The sequence below is a fragment of the Panthera leo genome, chromosome D1, assembly GCF_018350215.1.
Source record: "Panthera leo isolate Ple1 chromosome D1, P.leo_Ple1_pat1.1, whole genome shotgun sequence".
Classification (NCBI taxonomy): Eukaryota; Metazoa; Chordata; class Mammalia; order Carnivora; family Felidae; genus Panthera; species Panthera leo.
Genome location: NC_056688.1, coordinates 112,387,978 through 112,403,584, shown reverse-complemented (window position 1 = coordinate 112,403,584; position 15,607 = coordinate 112,387,978). Strand labels below are relative to the sequence as shown.

The 15,607-nt window shown below is 64.6% G+C and overlaps 1 protein-coding gene across 1 annotated transcript in view; it reads left to right on the top strand.

Annotated features, from left to right (window-relative positions):
• Positions 1–15,607, top strand: part of SHANK2 (SH3 and multiple ankyrin repeat domains 2) — a 490,038-nt gene that overhangs the window by 205,988 nt on the left and 268,443 nt on the right. The window contains 1 exon segment of the mRNA XM_042904258.1: positions 9,212–9,527. Coding sequence (XP_042760192.1) covers positions 9,212–9,527 — 316 coding nt within the window.

Genomic DNA, 15,607 nt, shown 5'->3' with positions numbered 1-15,607 from the left:
GTGCACCTGTCCGTGGGGTGTGGGCGAACGCGGCCCCAGAGCCCTGCAGGGCAGACCTCCCCCTGGTGCCCGGGGGCCTCTGAGGAGGGGGGGGGCGGTGGGTGGCAAGAAGGGACAGAGAAGTGAGGTGGCTTCAGGCCCAGGGAGACCAGCCCGGTGTACCTGGTGAGGCGCCTCGGGACACGCCGAGCAAAAGCCGGGACTGGTACCTCGCTTTCCGTGGTTCATTCAACCATCCATCCGTTCATTCACATCCAGAGCTATGGGGGTCCCCTCCGGTGTGCAGGGCGAGGGGGGAGCCGGGCGTCCAACCTGCGTTTGGGGGCCTTGAAGTGCTCCGGAACCGGGAAATCGCCTGAGGGCGCACTTCCACTGCGGGAGCCCTGAGGAGGGGTCTCTCCGTGGCCGGATGGGGGCTCATCGCAGACAAGGGGCGGGGTTGGGGCGGGGAGGTGGCTCTGCCGTCTGCTGGCAGATTTTGAGTTAAATGCCTTTACTCAGTGACCCCTGCCGACCCTGTGGTGCACACACCGTAACGGATGATGAGTGGCTGGGTCCTCGCGACCCTCCTGGGAGGTGGCACCATTCACAACCCATTTCAGGGAGGGTGAGGGGTGGTCCTCGGGCTGGACCTCGCCCCTGGAAGGTCAAACGGGAGCTCAGCGGCTCACGGCCAACGCCGGGAATGAGGTGGGTTGTCCCCACCTACAGATGGGGAAACTGAGCCCGGGGCGCCCGGGCAGCCCACGGCCGCCGAGGGCGGAAGACGCAGAGCCGGGCCCTCAATCGGGCGGCTGGGATCCCGCGTCTGGCTCCTCCCCTGCACGTGGCACCGGACCCCGGCTGGGGGACGGGTGCGCTGGGCGTCGTGGGCACCGGACGGGCCCCGTTGCCAAGACCCTGTGGCACCCGCACAGCAGACGCCTCGCGAGGCGCGTTTATCACACCTGGTGCGTCCTCCCTGCCAGAACTTCAGAGCGCCTTGAAATGTTCTGATGTGCGAAGAGCCTTTTTTTACACGAGAAATGAAATTATTTTCAGCCTGTTGTCAGGCCGTTGTCAAACGACGTGGCAAATACAGGGCTTCGAACGGAGGGTTTGGGCGGGTGGATCCGAGCTCGAGGCGGATTGGTCGGCCGTGCGGGGCTGGAGGCTGGAGGGAACGGCCTGGGGTATTTTTATTGTGTGTTTGTGTATTTATGGTCTTGGGTTTCTTACCAAGGGGCTAGCACCGGGGTTGGGCTGGTGGTCGGGGTGGGGAGGGGGGGACAGGCTGGTGGCTGAAGGGCCCGGCCAGGGGGTGACAGTTGGGGTTCACTTTGGGGGGATCCTCTGCCCTCCTGGGAGCTGTCCGGTTCGAGGCCCCCCCCCCCCGTCTGACCTTCTCATCTGTCCCCGGACGTCGAGTGTCCCCGACTCAGGCGATTCTTGCCCACCCTCTGGGGTGGGCGGGCGAGCATGTGGACAGAGCCACCACGTGGCATCCTGCCACCCGCCGTGTCACCCCAGCCCAGCTGGGCCCCAGCGGCGTGTGTTGTCACGTCTCCTGCACTCGGTGAACAGCAATGCGGCCGGCACAACCCGCGGTGGTCACTCTCGGTCCTCCCTGGAGGACCCCCGGGCTCTGCCACCCGCAGACCTATGGCTGTGGGGCCAGCGAAGTCGGACCCCCGTGGGCCTCGCTCCTCTCATCCAGGGAGCCTCGCCGCCGGTGTCGGGGAGCCTGCCGGGGACTCCACAAGAAGGTACCGGATGTCTGAGCCGCACCACGGGCTCTCCGGGAGCCTCGGGGAGAAGTGGGGGTTCAAATCCCGGCCTGCGTCTTTGTCTTAGTTTTTATGTTGGACCTTCAGCCCAGTCGTCCTCGGTCTGCTCGTCTGGGACGGGAGGACCGTGTTAGCGGATTGCTGGGCCCCGAGCCGACCCTCAGCGTGCCTGCCCCCCTCCGCCTCTGCTGCCCCAGCTTCCCAGAGAAGCTGGCGTCACCGCTGGGTGTCCAGGCCTCGTGGCTTGAGCGGGAAGGGCGTGACGTCTGTCCCTCCCGGAGAGCAGGTTGCCGTGGACGAGCACGTGGCTGGCGGCAGGACTGCTCCGCTGGACGTGATTCCTGTAGATCTCCTCCCGTCCCGGCCAGCCAGGCAGGCAGGCTTCAGGTGCACGTGTGCGTGGAGGGTGCAGATCAACGCAGACAGATACGCGCTGAGGTACCAGATTGCCGCGGCCCGTCGATCTCCAGGAAACGTTTGCACAGAAAAGCCTGTTCCAGAGCACAGAATGAAAAATGCCGCTACAGACGCCTTTGCGTTTGTCAGGGCAGAATCTATGCTTTGTCCCTTCCGATTAGCATGTGGCAGACGCAAGCCTGTTTTCTGGCGAAGCGAAGGGAGATCCGCACACATGGGCCCGGGGCCGGCCTTCGCCTCATGGTGAGGATGACTCAGCCCGTGTCTCGGAGCAAAAACCACTACACTCAGGTAGTGAGCTCCCTGTCACTGGAAGTATTCAAGGAGGGCGTGCCTGCCAGTGGTGAGGAGGTGGGTCCGGGTGGCAGGGGGGGGGTTCAGGAGGTGGGGCTTCTGGGGGGCAGAGCCCCGCTGAGGGCTGGGGACGCAGTGGGCCTGCACGTGAGTGTGACAGACCCCCGGTTCCCAGTTTCCGTCAAAGTTTCAGTCAGATTCCCAGCAGCGTATTAAACGCGTGTGAGGTTGTCGAAAGGCATCCTGTAACTGAGGGGTGTTTCCCACAGTGCCCCCAATCCTATCGTACCCAGCCAGAGTCTGGTCCCGTCCCCCCACCGGCCCCCTGGGCAGCCGAGAGGGAGACTAGCGATCTTTCCTGCTTGTTCGCTGCTGCGTCCGTCCGTGGCCTGCACAGGGCCCACGGTTCACCAACGCTGGCGGGGATGGGATGGGTAGGGACGGGTCCTCTGCACCAGGCCGCAGCCTCTGCGTCCTGCTCGTGGGTCTCCGAGGCTTGTCTCCGCCAGGCTCCCTGCCGAGGGCCCAGCCCCAGGGCCCCACCGTTTCCCGCTTACGGGCAGGTGCCCCGTGAGGAGGACCGGGGAGGCCCCGTTTCCCGGCCGGGCCCCGTGTCAGGACCCCGTGCTGCTCCCAAGCCAGGGAAGAGGGCTCCGTCCCGTTCCCTCTGCTTTCTCGAGTTAGACAACGCGCGGGGCTTTCGCAGTGGCGCCCGGGAAGCCGCGTCTTCCCCACGCCCTTCCCCCAAGGTCAACGGCAGGGACACAGACGAAGCTTCGGAGGCGGCACCCGTCTTCGGCGAGGTGCCACCCTGGAGCGCACGCCCCTCCGCTCCGCGGCCGGCAGCGGGGGTTGGCGAGGGAACTTGGCTCGGGATGCGGCTCTGTGCTTCTGGGAGGGTATCGACCAGAGACACATGGAGGCGGGTTGAGCAGCGCCGAGCCTCCCACTCTCCCAGAGGGTTCCCTGCGCTTTGGCGAGCTCTCCGGGCTCACGTGGCCGGGCCCGGCCTCTGCAGCGGAAGGAGCTCCCTTGGCTGTGCTGTCTCCGTGGGTCCCAGCCAGGTGGCACCCCGCCTGTGGCCGGCCCGGCCCCGGGAACCGGACTCCGCCACCTTGCAAACCCTACCACGCCCACCCGGGGGGCGCCGCACGGTCTCCCCGAGTGGGACCTGCTGTGTCCTCGGTGACACTCTGTACGGCGGGGGGGGGGGGAGGGGGTGGGGAGAGATGCTTCTGGCAGCCGCTCAGCCTCGCCCCACGTGTCCAAGGACACCGAGCTCTGCCTGCGCCCCTACCCGCCCCCCACCCCGTCAGGGATGTGGATCACGAGACAAAGCCCGTGGGGTCTCTGATGATAAAACGTGCCAGCGGCTCGCCTCAGACGTGGCTTGCGCTCCGTCGTGTGGCTTTGAGACCCGGTGGGGTGAGGGGGTCGCCCGGGGCCGAGCTGGGGCGCGGCTGGCGAGCTGTGTGACTTGGGACGCTGTGGGCATGAGGTGGGAGACAGTGCCTAAGTGAGCAGCTCCTACGGGGCCGTCACGGGGCGCGTCCCTGGCAGCCCTTGCCCACCGCACGGAGAGGCCGCTGGGCGAGGCGTCCGACCCCCCGGGCCGTCTTCCGCAGCAGACAGACAGACAGACAGACAGACGCCCGCGGCTCCCGGAGCTGCCATTTTTGTCGTCCCGAAGTATGTCGAGCACGTGGGATTCGACTTACACGTCCCCGTTGCTTTTTCCTCATCCCGTCTCCTCTCGCGCTCCCTGCCTTTTTAATTTCGGAAGCAGCTCTCTTAGCAACCGAGGGAACGCACGCTTAATTACAGCCGAGCAGCAGGTGCATCGGGCGACAGAACCGGCTCCCCGGATGCTCCATTTCGTGTTTCAGGAAGCCCTCTCTCCTCGCCCAGAAACAACCCCAGCGCCCCTGCCTCGGCGGAGCGCACGCCGCCCCTCCTCCGTGCGGTCCTCAGATAGGGCTTCCTCTCCCGGAGCCTCCCGGACTCCTCCCGGGGTGGAAATGCTCAGCACACGTGTAAAGGGACTTTGAAGACACAGTCATTTGATCAGCTGCCTGGAATCAGGGCGAGCCGGGGCGGGGCGGGGCGGGGAGGGGGGTGGTGGCGGGGGGGGGGGGGTAGTTAGTTTGTGTTCTCTCTCCTTAAAAAGAACGAAAAGCGGGGGGGGGGGGGAGGGGGGAGGAAATCCTGTTTCCTCCAGGGTAATCGCCACGGTGGGGTGAGCCGGGAGAAGCGCTAGGTGCCTGTGTCTGATTCCTTCCGACAGAAATCTGGGTCACGTTCAGAGATTCCAGAAGGCCGGCGAGGGCTGCCCGGTTAAACGTGGGTCTGGCGCGGGGCTCATCTGGCACCGGGGCGTTCCGTCTTCTTGCCTCGCTCACCGCGTCGGCTGGCGGACGAGCAAGCGGCGTTCCGGGCAACTCGGCTCGCTCTTTAAAAATAAACCCCGAGTCTGCTCGGGGAGCCGGGGGCTCTGGGGCTCGCGGCCGCCTCCGGGGTTTCCCGGCCGCCCCGCCGGCGGAGGATGCCCGCCTCGTCCCGCCCTCCTCCCAGAGGCACTGAGCACAAAAGCAGAGTGGAGCTGCTCACATGACGGGCGCCAGCAGCGGCCGCAGGGTTTGAGAGCAGCCCCAGGCTACGCACGGTTGGTTCCCAGCTGACAGACAGAATATGGGGTGGGCTCTGCCGCCAGCGCGCCGGGGCTCGCATGCCCCGCCGCGCTCGGAAGCGCGCAGCGCCCAGACGCCCGCCGCCGCTCCCCGGGTCCACGCCGCCGCACCGCCGAGGGGCCGGGCAGCCTCCCTTGCCTTCCTCCCGTCTGAGAAGGTTATATAATGAGCCGGCTGCTGCCAGAGTCAGAGGGAAGATGAAGTCTTTGTTAAATGCCTTCACCAAGAAGGAAGGTAAGGGCGAGCTGGCGGGAGCGCGGTGCCTGGGAACTAGCAGTTTCTTACTGCCTCTCCGGGGCAGCGGCCGGCGGGGGGGGGGGGGGGGGGCACTCCGGTCCCTCCCGGCATCGCTGCGTGTCCCTTCTCATCGCGTAAGGGAGCGATCGCTTCTGGCGCGTGACCGGGCTGTGTGGCGGTGGGTCTGGAACGCGAGCCCGCCGGAAGGTGCCGTTTTGTCTGCCTGGGTTCCCGAGCCCCCGGCCCCCCGGTACCGTTGCGTTCCGGAACGTGCCGCGTGGGAAACTAAGTCCTGTGGAAAACAAAGGAAGTTTTGACTAGTCTGGCCGCTACCTGGCGGCTGCCGGGCGCTCGCTCGGGCACGAGGAGGGTCGGGACCCGGGCTGGCCGCGCCGACAGGGCGGACGCGTTGGGAACCACTCCTGGGCTCTCCGTGGCCATCTCTGGGTCGCAGCTTCCCCGAGTGCATGGAAACGCAGTGTGGCAGACGCCGAGAGTGCATATGCTTTTTGTCACACCTTGTGTAATTTCTATTGTGGAAGGAAAATGTATAAATACATGCATGTAAGACGGCTAAGAAAATATCCGCCCACTGAGAGTTTGCAGATCGCCTGAAAGAAGGAAACAGTTGGGTGGAATATTAATCATTTTCAGACAGGAAAAGAGTTATTTTTAACCCTTTTCGCAAAAAAAAAAAATCAACATTTCCACGGATGGCTCCAGTGAGTTTGTCAGACAGAGAACTCCTGTCTTGTGAAATCAGGTTTATGAAGACATTACTTGGGAGGAATTAGGAAGGTACTTACCAGCCCGAGCCGTAAAACAAACACGGAAAGAATTTCCAATTATCTCACACGGGAAACTAATTTAATGCGAGTCTTGGTGATTAAGTGAGACGATTGTCATTTGAATGCTCGCCCTGACATTACCTATGCGATTCCCTTTGAGTATAGCCACCTGATCCCCAGGGCAGGCTGTGTTTGAAAACACCCCGGCCCCCCCACCCCCCCCGGGGCACCGGTCCTTCGGAATTCCGACCACTACCCACGCCCCCACTCGCAAATCCGGCTTCAGCCCCTGTCTCGGGAATTGGTCTGAAACACGGCGTTTGTCCGGGCTCATTTTCTGACATTATTAACCCAGATTCGTCTTGTGGTACTTTGGGTTTTGTCATCCACGCTCGGCGCGGAGACGTTCGCTGGGGTTCATTCCATGTGTCTGCTGTTTTTTCATAGATTTTTCTGCCCGCGTGAGTCTGTCTCAGCCATTGGCAGGACCGCCCCCTCCCCCAGTTCCTATTAAGGGCATTAATATCTTACAGTCACATCAGTCAGACAAATGGACCCAACTCCGTCGCCGGGGAAGCTGGAGGCTCTGGCAGGAGTTCACGTCACAGAATGCACGCGTTTCCTCGTCTGGGGGGGGTCCCCTCCCCATGGGTAGCGTGAGCCCTGGCCTCTCCTCGGGGGCGGGAGGTGGGGGGAGGGGAAGTGGGTCCAGGAGGCCGAGGGCCGGGTCCCGCTTTCTGCTTGTTGTAGCTGCTTGAGGGGTTGGCTTTCTCGCTGTGACACAGTCCTTCAGCTGGCAGGCTCTGTGCACGAAAGGTAACCGTCCTCTGGGGCGGGTGGTGCAGTCATCAGCCCCTTGCGCGGTCTTCGGTCCCCCACCCCTTCGCCAGGCAGGTCTCAGGTCACCCCAAGGCGCCCACCGGCGGGTGCACTTTTCAGACCCTAAAGGATGAGCGCTCAGTCCTCACAGGAGTCATTCTGGCCTCTGTCTGCCCAGGGGGAGTGACCGATGAGGCTGTCCCTCACGACCAGCAAACCACCAAGTGGGGGATGTTCTGGCAGGTGGGGTCAGGCCCTGCTGATTCCCCGGTGGGCTGAGCCCCTTAAGAGGCGGGGGTCCCCGGGGGAGGACGCCGCCGGCCTTTCCCGTCGCCCGCCTCTCTCCCAGCCAGGCCGGCACGTGTGTGTTTCCTTTGAGAAATTCAGAGTGGGGTCCCGGCCGCGTCCTGCTCGGACAGGGGTCGGGTCGGAATGAGCTCACGCTGCCGCGTGTTGAAAGAATGTGACCTCCCGACGTGTCCCTTCCAAAGGCTCAGTAGCTGTTCTGGACGTGGATTCCCAGTGCCCATCCTCAGCCTCCTGCCGTTTTTATGCGTCTTTCCCGAGCTGGCTCCGTCCCTGCCTTCCCGGACTGTCCTGCATCCTGGCGAGGCGGTGAAGGGGTGACTGGGTCACAGCTGTCTCAGTGGAGCCCGGCCAGCACACCTGTATCCCCTGTGAGCCGGCCAGCGCCACCTCTGTCCCCTGTGATCCCGGCCAGCGCCACCTCTGTCCCCTGTGATCCCGGCCAGCACCACCTCTGTCCCCTGTGAGCCCGGCTGCCCAGTGTGGTCGTCGCCGAGAGCAGGGGTTGACGTCAGGCCCAGGCTCCGTGAAGGGTGCACCTGTCCTTAGTTTTCATGAAGTACTTCACCGCAGCCTCTGACCTCGGGCAGCGCGGATGGCGAATTGTGCTCGCAATACTCTTGTCCTCTGAGATGCTGAGACTCCCGTCTCCAGCCCAGCTCCCCTGGGAGGGCACGCGCAGCCCCAGTCTGTGTGCAGTGACGGCCCTGGCCTCAGGCAGCACAGACTTGGGAGCTTGCTCGCCCGCTTCATCCCAAAGTACACCAACCCCATGGCGAGCGGGAAGCTGCCCACATGTCGGGACCTTGAAGGAAGCCTGCGTCCCCAGCTCCTGGGGTCATCGGCATCTGACTTCTCCACAGCCTGGAGGGCTGCTTTTCTTTACATGCGTCTTCTTAGAAAGGACACTTTCTATTTCTGGCTCCAGCCCGCGGAGCAAGCCCGAGTGGTTGCAGCATGCACGCCTGCACCCACGGTCCCCGTGGGCAGTGTCCTCGTTCTGAGTCTCTGGGACGCTGAACTCGGCAGAGTAAGGGCCTCGCCTGCAGTCTAGCATGTCGTAGGAAGACGGGTGAGGTGTGCTCACCTCTTCCTGCTCCACACTGCGGGGCCTGGTTTGAAGGGTGGAGAAAGAAGCATGCTTGGAACCAAAGCAGACGCCTGGGACAGTGCTTGGAGGGCCGTGTGCGTGTCCTGGGGCGGCCGTGACACAGTCCCGGAGACGGGGGGCTTACCCAACAGGATTTATTGTCCCCCTGGCCTGGTGGCCGGAGCCCGAGGTCCAGGCGTGGGCAGGGCTGGGTCCCCCCGAGGCCTCTCACCTTGCGTGTGGACGGCCGTCCTCTCCCCGTGTCCTCACGGGGTCGTCCCTCTGTGCGTGTCTGTGCCCTGATCGCCTCTTGTTACACGGACCCCGGTCACATGGGATCAGGGCCCACCCTGTGGCCCCGTGTTACCGTACCCACCTCCGTGGAGACCCCATGGCCACATGCCGTCTGGGGCGCAAAGGGTCAGGACTCCAACACCGGACTTGCAGGGGGACCCAGTTCAGCCCCCACCAGGGGCCAGGCTTGGGTCCCGGTGAGGACGTACCTGTGGCCGTCTCAGTGCCCCGGCTGCGTTGTGAGGCCCTCACACGCGTCTCGGCTGCGGACGGAGCGGGGCGCTGGCCCCGATGGAAGTCGGACCCCGAGTCCCTTCCATGTCAAGCGTTGGCTTGAGCCTCCGTGAAATGGAGAGGTTCTCAGTGTCCGCCTGTCGCTGCTTCTGTGTCGGGGCGGGTTCTGCGCACGGCGGGGACCGGCGGGGGCTCAGGGCGCGCGCAGGGGCGTGTCCGCGCCCTGCACGGAAGGTGCCACGGGTGCACTCACCCCCCTCCTTGTTCTCTCCCACCCAGTGCCCTTCCGAGAGGCCCCGGCGTACTCCAACCGGAGGCGGCGCCCCCCCAACACGCTGGCCGCCCCCCGGGTCCTGCTACGCTCCAACAGTGACAACAACCTCAACACCAGCGCGCCCGACTGGGCCGTCTGTTCCGCCACCTCCCACCGCAGTCTCTCGCCCCAGCTGCTGCAGCAGACGCCCGGCAAGCCCGAGGGGGCCGCCAGGACGCTGGGGGGCTACACCCCCGGGCCCTACAGCCGGTCACCGTCGCTCAACAGGCTGGGCGGTGCCCTCGAAGATGGCAAGAGGCTCCAGCGGCCCTGGCACGTCGGGTAAGGAGTGGCCAGGGTGGAGGGGGCTGGCGATGAGCCAGGGGGCTCCCGCGGGGACCAGGAGAGGGGGCCCTCCCTGCTCCGTGGCTCCTGGTTTCTAGGGCTCAGGGCACGCCTAGAGGCTGGCCAGAGCACCTCTTTTACTCCAGCCTGGATGCCGGGTCACCCGCACGAGCACGTGTCCGTGATGACCTCTCAGGGCAGGTGCGGGAGACGGGGCTGAGCTGCCTGGAGTGACCTGGGGCTGGGGCTGGCCTCTGGGGCCTCGTTTCTGTTCCCTGTGCTTTGGACCCTGGCTTCCCAGAGTGAAAGGCGAACAGAGAGGGTGCTAAGGCCACCAGCCTGCTCGTTGCCACTTGTTCCTAACGCCGCATTTGAGGCAAACGCACCTGCCCGATCCAGAACCCGGGGTCCCACTCGGGGTCTGGGCCCTCCCCCCAGCACGTTGGCCACCTGGCCATGGAGACTTGCTCGCATGAGGATGGGACTTCCGGGGGGGGAGGGTGGGCTCACGGCTGGGGCTCAGAGCAGCCACGGCCCCCCGCTCCCAGCAAGGCCAGTCTGCTCCCCCTCGGGCCTGGGCCCGGGTCCTCATGCTCCCGCTGGCCGGCCCCCTGCCTGCTGGTTCCTGGTTTCCACGCCTGCGCGTGGCATTCCCAAGCGTCTGTCCCCTTGATCTCTGTCCTCACCCGTGGTGGCCCAAGAAGGCCCGCTGACCTGTTTTCCTGGCGAGCACAGGTGAGGTGTGGTGACCGCTTGGCCCAGCGTGTCACCGGATTCCCTGTCCCACCTTGTCCCATCCCCCCCCCCCCAGGGCTCTGAGGGCACTTGGTGTGCCAAGCCTACCACGTGAGGCTTGCTGAGACCATGTCCCCGGCTGACGTCTGTGATGCTAGGGACATGGGGGCCACCCCCCCGGGGGCTCTGTCCCACAGGTTCCCTGTGTTCAGAGTGGGGTGCAGGCGGGGAGCCTGGGATGGGAGGGAGGGTCCGTGCTTCACACGGTCCCAACTGGGGGCTGACGGCTGTGCTCCGAGCAGCAGCGGGCAGGTCTCCGGATGGGGGAGGACGCGCCCGCGGGAACCATGTCCCCCGGCCCCTGGGCGGGGGTCTCGGGCCTGAGGCTCCGTCTGGACGCAGGCACGATCCCAAGCCCACATCAGCACCTCCGCCCCGGCACTGCCTGGCAGTCTCGTTCTCCAAACAGTGAGATCCAGTTTCTGGCTCTGGTCTAGATTCTCAACCCCGAGTCGCCCCGAGGGAGAAGTCCCAGGTGCTAAGAACAGTTTAAAGCTAAATTAAAGGTTTCCCCCGAGGCGGCAAATTCTACTTCACACGGTTCGCTAGCATCACGGCTATCATTTTAAGAAGAGCGTGTCCCCTTCCTCCACGACGAAATCTAATACGATGCCGACGGCACTGTGGCCGGGGACCCCCAACGCCGCAAACAAAGTACTGCTTGTGAAGGGGAGGGAGGAAAGGCGCCGCTGTGCCTTGCCGGGGCCCTGCCTGGCTGTCCCTGGTGTCCTGTGCGCACGTGTGAGGTCCTTACAGCGGCCTGTCCTGAGCGCCCAGGACTTCCGGGCCCTCGTTCTGGACTCCGCCCTGGGCCAGCTACTTAACAGTTTGTGCCTCATCCACACAGTGAGGGTCAGGGGAAGCCCGGCGCCCCGGGGCTGTCTCTAAGATGGGATGAATGAGCTCATGGCCATGCCTTGCGCTCAGTAAGTGCTCCGTCGACGCAGGCCCTTAGGTGAAGCTCCAATCTGCGTGCAACCCAGGACTGGGCGCTTGGCCAGGCCGACTGCCTGTGTCACCCAGAGCTCCGGGCAGGACGGTCAGCCGTCCAGGTTTGCCTGGGACCATGGGATCGCCCCCAACCGTCGGCCCGCTCTCTGTCCTGGCCCAGCCGGTGCACTGCCCCGGGAAGCGGTGCCCTGATCCTTAGTCCTGCCGTCTCTGCCTCGTCCAGCCTTCCTCCCCCACCCTGACAGGTGTCTCTGTTCAGGATCCAGCTCCCTTGCTGGTGACAGTAGCCCCTCTGTGACAGGAGCCATGAGCTGCTGGGGGGCTTCCCCCAACCTCCTCTGTCCTAACGGGGACCTGCCGGGCACCCCAGCTGCCCCTGGGAAAGGTGGGCCTTTGAGCCGCATCGCAGGCTATCTGCTTCCTGGCGAGGAGACCACGCTCTGGCCTTTCAGACCACGTCCATGCGTGGAGCTGGCTGCACAACCAGCCCCGGGGATGGGGGAGGCTGGATGCCGGTTCCACAGCATGGCCCCCGGGCCTTGTGGAGGGCTCAGGGAGGTGGCTGAACCCCTCCAGTCTGTCTTTGTCTTCGTAGCTCAGAGCCCAACCCTTCCCCGGCGCAGACGGACCCTGGCTGGCAGGGGGCCTTGCAAGGAGGCCCCCAGAGCCCTTCCTGGTTCTGGCAGAACCCAGGGTGGGGTTAGGAGGCCCCACGTGGTGGAGGGAAAAGTCTACACACACTGTCCCCACGGTAGCTGCTCCGGAGGCCCCCCCACCCGTGGAGACCCCGTGCCGAACCGCCGGGTTGTGTTGAGCTCTGCTCCTGCCCTCCCTGGGACTAGACACATGACCGTTCTGTGCGGTCTCCTGTGTAGCCAGGGGCTGGTGGTTTGTGATGAGGGTTAACTTGAATTTGACTCCCGTCGGGCTCACGTTCTGAGGTCACGTGTGGCTCACGGTGGGCTCCCCAGAAGCGTTTGCCGCTCTTGGCTGTCACCAAGACCTTTAGAAGGACCCCGTGGCCACCGTGGGCCGGCACTGGAGGGTGTCCGGGGCCACTGTCCGGGTGACAGCTCCAGCCACGAGGCGGGAGAAGCAGAGGCAATCACGTCGGCCCGGTGGAGGGAGACCCAGACTCCTGACACAAGGATTTGTCCTCAGGGCCCCCCTTGTCCCCTCCCTTCCCTCTCGCCACCGGCAGGGAATCCTGGACACTTAGCAACGTGATCAGGCAGAGCCCTTTTGCTGGAATGCCGAGCTAAGGCCCCAGAAACCCCAGCCGGAAATACGGCGGGCGCATCCGTGTGGCCAGACCTGCAGGTGCAGACTCGGTGGCTGCATGGGAGAACCAAGGCGTCCCCAGCTGCCCGAGCCACTGCCTGGCTCCTGCTGGCACGGCTGACCGGAGCCCTCCCCTGCAGGGCTCTGTGCTGTGGGCAGGGTCAGCCTCCCCCGCGGAGCTGGCCTCCATAGCCAGCTGACCTGAGTGCAGAGCAGAGAGGCAAGAAGGTCCGCGGAGGTCAGAACCCCTGTACGTGCAGCACCTTTGCGTGGGCCTCAGGTGCGGGGCTCTGCACACCCCTGCCTACCACGGCGCCCTCTGGTGGCACCCACGGGCATGGCTCGTCCGCGTCCCTGAGGACCCCTGGCCCGTTGCCCAGCAGCTGAATGTGGAGAGGAGGACCCGGGGGCCCGCCAAGACCCCCCCCTCCAGTGACCTCGCAGGCTGCCCTGGTCTCAGCAGCACAGGGAAGCATTCTGGCCACTCTCTCATCAAGGGAGCATCTCTTGGTGGGTTTAGCTCAGCACAGTGGGGAAGACTGCTGCTTCTGGGTCCAGGCAGAGAGATCCAGTGCAGCCCGGGGCCGGCTGGTGGCATCTCTCTGAGCGTGAGCCATCGGGCCGAACCCGGCGGGGCCTCCGCAGAGTCTTGTACCCAAGTTACTATCGTGTTCCAGAACCTGCCCGCGGGAAGCTGAGGCCATGTAGGCGCTTTTGGGGTTTCAGAAGGATGAGAAGGCAGGTGCCCGGCAGCCCCCCAGTGTGGGGGGCCTGGCCATCCAAGGGGGTCCAGGTGTTGGGGCGGCAGGTGCCCGTGGCCCTCTGGTGGAAGGTGACATCAGCATTGCCAGTAAGTGCCCCCTGAGTGGCGCCTGCCTGCCCGTGAGCGCCCGGGAAGGAACGCCAGCCGGAGACAAGGGCCTCGAATCCCAGAGCAGGTCTGCTCACAGAATAGAGCCTGTGGATGGAGCCGTAGACTTGAGAAATCAGAGGCCCCGTCCCCTTCCTTGGAAGGTGGAAATGGGTTCTGGAAGGTTCTGGGGTGGCGGGAATCCATCTATCCCTACCCGCCGTTTCCAGGAGACAAAGTGCCCATCTTGTCAGGCTTATGGGTGCGAAGGGTCTAGCTTGGGTCTCTCTCCACATCTGCGATCCCTCTCCCTGCTTCCTGGGGGCATGGGGACCACAGCTCTGCTCCCCCAGAGGAACCGGGACCTGGCTTCCTCAGTGAGAACTCAGTGCAGTGGCTGCTCCCTTCCTGTGCCTGCCCTGACCCAGAAAGGGGGTGGGGGTGAGCTCCAGCCAGCTGGGGTGAGGGCAGGGCTGGGGTACGGTCTGGACGAGGTGGGCGCCGGGTGACCCCAGGCTTGGGGTCAGGTGGCCCTCCTGCTGCCCCATTGCTGCCTGACCTAGTGTGCTAAGGGCGCGTCTGTCCGGGTTTGTGTCTGTCACTGGGCAGGCAGGTGGGGCCGGGCCAAGGGGACCTACTATAGGGGAGCAGGTACATCTTGGCTGCTGAGGAATCAGTGTCCAGGAGCACCTCACGGGCCACCCCTCACCTGCCACTCTCTCTCCTTCTGCGTTTGGGGACGTTCAGCCTTTGCTGCCTCCGTTGGTCACGCAGATGTGTGAATTCCCAATCTCCTCTGTTCTGGGCGCTCACCGTGTGGAAGCGAATGCCGTGTCCCCACCCCGGAAATGAGGGCAGGAGACACATGAGCCCCTGACAGAGCCGCCCCCCGCCAGGAGTCAGAGCTCATGCAAGTGAGGGCTCAGACCTCTGTGGGGGATGGGCGGGCTCCATGGAGGAGGGGAGATCCCCAAGTGGGGAAAGAGGTGGGCCCCCCGGGCCCAGGGAGGGGTGAGGGGTCCAGTGTGACTGGAGCAGACAGCGGGAGGTGTCAGGAGGGGGCACGTTCAGAGCGGCTCCCCACCACTCGGGGGCTCCTGAGACCTCCTCTCCCCGCCGCCCTCTTCTGCTTGGAGCCAGGGGTGGCCTTGGGCTTGCAAACGGGCAGGAGCCCAACTACAGCGGAGCGTGGGTTACCATGGAGGGTGTTGGAGCGGCTGGACGGAGCCCGTGTCTAGTGGCTCTCACGTCTCTAGAGTGAGACCCGCCAAGTCCCGGCTCACAGGGGTGCCCGGCTAGTGTCACTGTGGCCGGTGGGAAGGGACATCCTGATGACCATCCATCCCCAGATCCCTTCTCAGGACCCCACGTGGAGGCTGTGGGTTGTGGGGTGCCGTTACTGGAACAGTAGAGGCAGGGCAGAGCACGGAGCCCACGCCGGGGCCACCGTGCCCAGGGCAGTGAGTGCTGAGGATTCCCGCCCATCTTCCTGGCCCCGGGGCAGAGAGGTGACGGTGCTGATGACACAGGGGGCGACGCAGGGTCTGAGATTCTATACTGAAGACACAACGATCGGCGGACGGTAAGAACTTGGGGCCTTTTGGGTTGGCCATGCCTTACCCTCTTTGCCAAGCTGCAGCACTCTTCCTTCTGCCCACTCGCCCTGGGTGAGCCAGGAGCCTGGGGAAACCCCGATTTTAGCCGGTCCCCGGGTCTGCCAGGTCCCTGTTCACCCTGGACAGCGGGGAAATGGCTCAGTTCACTCGTCCGTGTCACTCCACAGCCAGCCCCCCAATTTTCTGATACGGAGAATTCGGTGATTTGGCCCTTCTACCCAAACAAGTGCCTGGAGTTGCATCTGGCTGTTCTTGGACGGAGCACAAGGGAAGTGCTGACAGCGTGGGGTGTGGAACTTCAGACCATCCTCACTGTGCAGGCGGGATGCAGGGGGCCCAGCCGGTCCCCCCATGCCTCCTTTCCCGGGAGGGGATGGCTCTCCCATCCCCAGGCCACGGAGGAGGTCTGCTCTGGCTTCTGCCATGGGAAGCTGGGGCCTGGAGGACACAGTGCATAAACAGAGGACGTTGTGAGCATAAGACACCTTTCCCTGCAGGGGAGGTCATGGTCACCAGGGCTCATCACTGCGCAGAGGAGGGAGCTCCCAGGGAGCCCTGGGCTGGGATCAAGGAGCTGGGATGTG